General features: G+C 39.2%; 1 protein-coding gene across 1 annotated transcript in view; it reads right to left on the bottom strand.

Annotated features, from left to right (window-relative positions):
* The window catches only part of LOC106867260 (uncharacterized), a 36025-nt gene that overhangs the window by 10579 nt on the left and 20990 nt on the right, over positions 1 to 4456 (bottom strand). Inside the window, exon 2 of the mRNA XM_052970935.1 lies at positions 217 to 643. Coding sequence (XP_052826895.1) covers positions 217 to 639 — 423 coding nt within the window. The 5' untranslated portion in view covers positions 640 to 643. The remainder of the gene's footprint in view (positions 1 to 216; positions 644 to 4456) is intronic.

The following is a 4456-nucleotide window of genomic DNA, read 5'->3' as shown; positions in this document are numbered from 1 at the left end:
AGTAAAAGAGTAAAAGAGTATAGTATGTTTTTTTACAGAAAGAGCAGAAAAAACTGATGCACATTCTCCAAATCCTATCTATTAGTGTCAAAATGAAGATTTGTAAGATGGGTGTATGTATAAACAACTTAGCTAACATGCCAATTCAACCACATATTTACATATACCAGGAACTTTCTTAACCCAAAAAGTCTTGTCAATTTGTTAGCAACTGGCATGAACTCTTTTGAGAAGAACTTTAGCAAAACTCAAAGAAAAAACACACACATGCACATGCATACATTTTTGTTTACATACCTCAGCAATTGACAACGCTTCTGGTCTGATTCGGGTTTGGTTTGGAGTGTCAGGACGTGGGGTGGCCTGGCAGTGAATAATTTTACTCACAGATCCTTGTCGGCTGTAAACTAAATTTTCTCGGGATGCTTGTGAGGGGCACCTGGATTTCACATTATTATTACCGTTATTCCCTGTAAAATAAGAAGACTCAAAGAGATTTAAAGATCCTTTATGCATTGTTGCATATTCCTCTGCTTCAGGACGGACCCTTGAATTCGACATTGGACGAGCATTCTTTGGCTGGAGATCAAACCCAGGATAAGGTCCTTGACAACTCTCATGAAGTCCTCTGGCTGTCATTGTTCTGTAAAAAAAGAAAAAAAAAGAAATTAAAAACAAGAATATGAAAAAATATAATAATAATAATAATATCATATTGGTTTCAGTAACAATCAAACCTTTGTGTTCTTTTATTCTTTTGTTAGTTCCACTTGCTGGATTATGGCCATGATGGAGCATTGCATTAAAGGTTAGTAGTCTATCATGCCAACCCATTCAGTCCAGTGGTTATTTTATCAAACCATTGTTTGTTAAACGGCTAAGTTAGTTTCCCGAAAGAAGGGACATAACTAATTTAACAGTTGTACGTACACACACACACACACACACACACATACAGAGTCAACAGATGAGATCCAGAGGTTCTTGGTATAGAAAACACTTAGCAGCAGTCAAAGGATTTGAGCTTAAACTTCAATGTCTTTATGAGAGACCAATTCTGTGAGGTAAAGAGTGGCTATAAAGGGAATCCAGATGAGCAGATACAGAGGCAATTATGCAGATAAACAAATTAAATCTAACAGCTGGGGTTTGATATACAATATATGTATATATATATATATATATATATAGACACACACACACATACACACACAAATATATATATAATGTTGATAACAAAGAAGAGAGTGGAAGTTTTATTCACACCTGAAAACTTCTTTATTTAAAAGTTTTCTACAGCATATATCAGACCTACATATGTTTCGACTGCAGATATGTATATATATATATATATATATATATATATATATATATATATATAGAGAGAGAGAGAGAGAGAGAGAGAGAGTGGGGGTAGAAACAGAGAAAGTTAGAGAAAGAGAGTTTTGCTGCTTTGGTCACCATTCTGCTAACTTCACTCTCACAAAAACTCCCTTGAGTCAAACCTAACACAAAATTTGAACATAGAATAATGAGGGAGAAGCTAAAGGCCAAGTTATGATAGAGCGACAATGTAACTATTTATTGTAAATATGGTAAAATCTTGAATTTCTGGAAACTGGTGATGTTCTGTGCCAACTAAGTTAATCTATAGGAGAATTCATAAAAGAAGTTGAGCAGGAATGGAAAATATCCAGCAACTTAAACACTTGTCTTTTTGAGAGAGGAAAGGAGAGTGAGACAGACAGACAGAGAGACAGAGAAAATAGAGGCACCATTTCCTATTTCAAGCTTTTGTCCTTTGTTTGAAAATGTGGAAGCACAAGGCTTAGTGGTTAGGGTGATGGATTCATGATTGTGAGATTGTAGTTTTGATTCCTGGACCAGGCAATGCATCGTGTTCTTGAGCAAAACACTTCATTTCATATTGCTCCAGTCCAAGCTGGCAAAATGAGTAATCCTGCAACAGTGATGTCTCATCCAGGATGGTGGAGGGAAAGTATATATGTACCATGGGAACGGGAGAAACCAGCCCTAGGAGTGTATATGACTCAGGAAGGTTCTCTCTCTCTCTCTCTCTGTCTTCCTCTCTCTCTCTCTCTCTCTCTCTCTCTCTCTCTCTCTCATTTCCAAGGTAATAAAATTGCAGATGAGAAAAGAAAAGAGGTAAAGGAGTGAGTGACACAGAAAGGTTGATATAGGAAGAGGAGGAGGAGGAAACTAATGCAAGGTGGTGTGAGTAGTGTGGGAGATGGTGCAAGTAGAGTTGGAGGTAGTGTGAGCAGTTTGGGAAAAGGTTAGGGCAGTGCGGGAGCAGTACAATGGGTGAGGAAGTAAAATGCTTAGAAGGAATGGTTGAAGTTTGTAGCATGATCTGACATGTGATGATTGCTTCTAATGTGACACCGGAATGAATGCTTTTTATGTGGCACCAGCACAGAACTCTTGTAGGCCAATCCTCTTTACTAGAATGAGTGACCTTAACACTTCTACTGTGGAGTTTGGGTCTTCTTGAGTACAGGAAGGCATCATGTATTTCAGTCCTTTGTCATTTCATTTGAAAGGTTCAGTGTCTTGAGGTTGTCCTTCTGTACTTCGTCCCATGTCTTCCTGGGTCTCTCACTTCCACATGTTCCATCTACTTTGAGAGATTGGCACTTTTTTTTTATGGAGCCGTTGCCGTTGCCAGTACCGCCTGACTGGCCTTCATGCCAGTGGCACGTAAAAGCACCCACTACACTCTTGGAGTGGTTGGCGTTAGGAAGGGCATCCAGCTGTAGAAACACTGCCAAATCAGTTGGAGCCTGGTGTAGCCATCCAGTTCACCAGTCCTCAGTCAAATCGTCCAACCCATGCCAGCGAGGAAAGCAGACATTAAATGATGATGATGATGATAATGATGATGATGACGATGACGATGATGATGATGATGATGATGACGATGATGATGATGATGATGATGATGATGATGATGATGATGATGTTGGCATCCATCTGCATCACATGGCCAAACCAGTGCCGTTTTCTCTCTTGCTCATTGTGTCTAATTTCTCTTATGTCAAGCTTTTCTTTCAATACACTTACATTACACATCCTGCGGAGTATACTAGCGTTAGTGCCCCAGCACAACTGCAGTCCAATGACTGATGCAAATAAAAAAGATAAAAGGCAAAAAACAAAAGAACTATATAACTATGTCGGAATACGAACTAAAGAAGACAAAACATAAAACTGGATACAGAAAGTCATACAACCTAGCACTCAATTTTCTTAGACAACTGTCCTCGTTTCAGTATAATTGTATAATTATATTGATTCAGAGGAGATTCAGAACCTGTACATTGATTTACACAGATTAAATACATTAAAATAGGTCAAGGTTTCCTCTACATACATACCACATGTCTTTCTTTCGCTTTGAACTTATAAAATCAATGCATTTATTATACTGAAACAGAAGATATAAAAAAAAATTCCTTATATATGTATATATCATCCTCCTCATCATCATCATCATTTAATGTCCATTGTCCATGCTGGCATGGGTTGGACAGTTTGACCAGAGCTGGTAAGCTGAGGAGCTGCACCAGATTACAGTCTTTTTTTTTTAACATGGTTTCTGTGGCTGGATGCCCTTCTCCATGCCAATCACTCTGAGAGCGTAATGGGTGCTTTTATGTGCTACCGGCATGGGTGCCAGTTGCATGACACCAGTATCTACCACAACTATGATTTCACTTGGTTTGACAGGTCTTCTCAAGCACACCATATTACCAAAGGTCTTGGCCATATGTCATTCCCTCCGTGAGGCCCAACGTTCAAAAGGTACTGGCATTGCCCACGACTATGATCTCACTTAACTCAACAGGTCTTCTCAAGCACAGCATATTGCCCGATGATTGAAGGGTACTTTTAAACGGGCGGTTATGCAACATTGTTATCGGCCATAAATATAATCTCACTTGGCTTGTCGGGTCTTCTCAAGCACAGCATATCGCCAAAGGTCTCATTCGCTTGTCATTGCCTCTGTGAGGCCCAATGTTCAAAGGTCATGCTTCACCACCTTATCTCACGTCTTCCTGGGTCTATCTCTTCCACTGGTTCCCGCAACTGTTAGGGTATGACACTTCTTCACACAGCTGTCCTCATTCATACGCAACACATGACCATACCAGCGCATACTCTTTTGTACACCACATCTGATACTTCTTATGTCCAACTTAATGTTTTCAAGCAAATTTGTCTTACAAAACTTTCGTCAAACCAAGGTCGTAGTAAAAAGACTAGCTCAAGGTACTGCTTAGTGAGATTGGACCTGAAATCATGTAGTTGCTACATGAAACTTAGCCATGTCTGCATTCAGGTAAATTAAAATTAAATCATCCATGTTTAAGTAAGCTAACTTGAAGTGTCCTAAATTCTCTCTCTCTCTCTCTCTCTCTCTCTCTCTCTCTCT

The sequence above is a fragment of the Octopus bimaculoides genome, chromosome 9 (genome assembly GCF_001194135.2).
Source record: "Octopus bimaculoides isolate UCB-OBI-ISO-001 chromosome 9, ASM119413v2, whole genome shotgun sequence".
NCBI lineage: Eukaryota > Metazoa > Mollusca > Cephalopoda > Octopoda > Octopodidae > Octopus > Octopus bimaculoides.
Note: the sequence above shows the minus strand (reverse complement) of the source record. Positions and strands in the feature narration are given on the sequence as shown.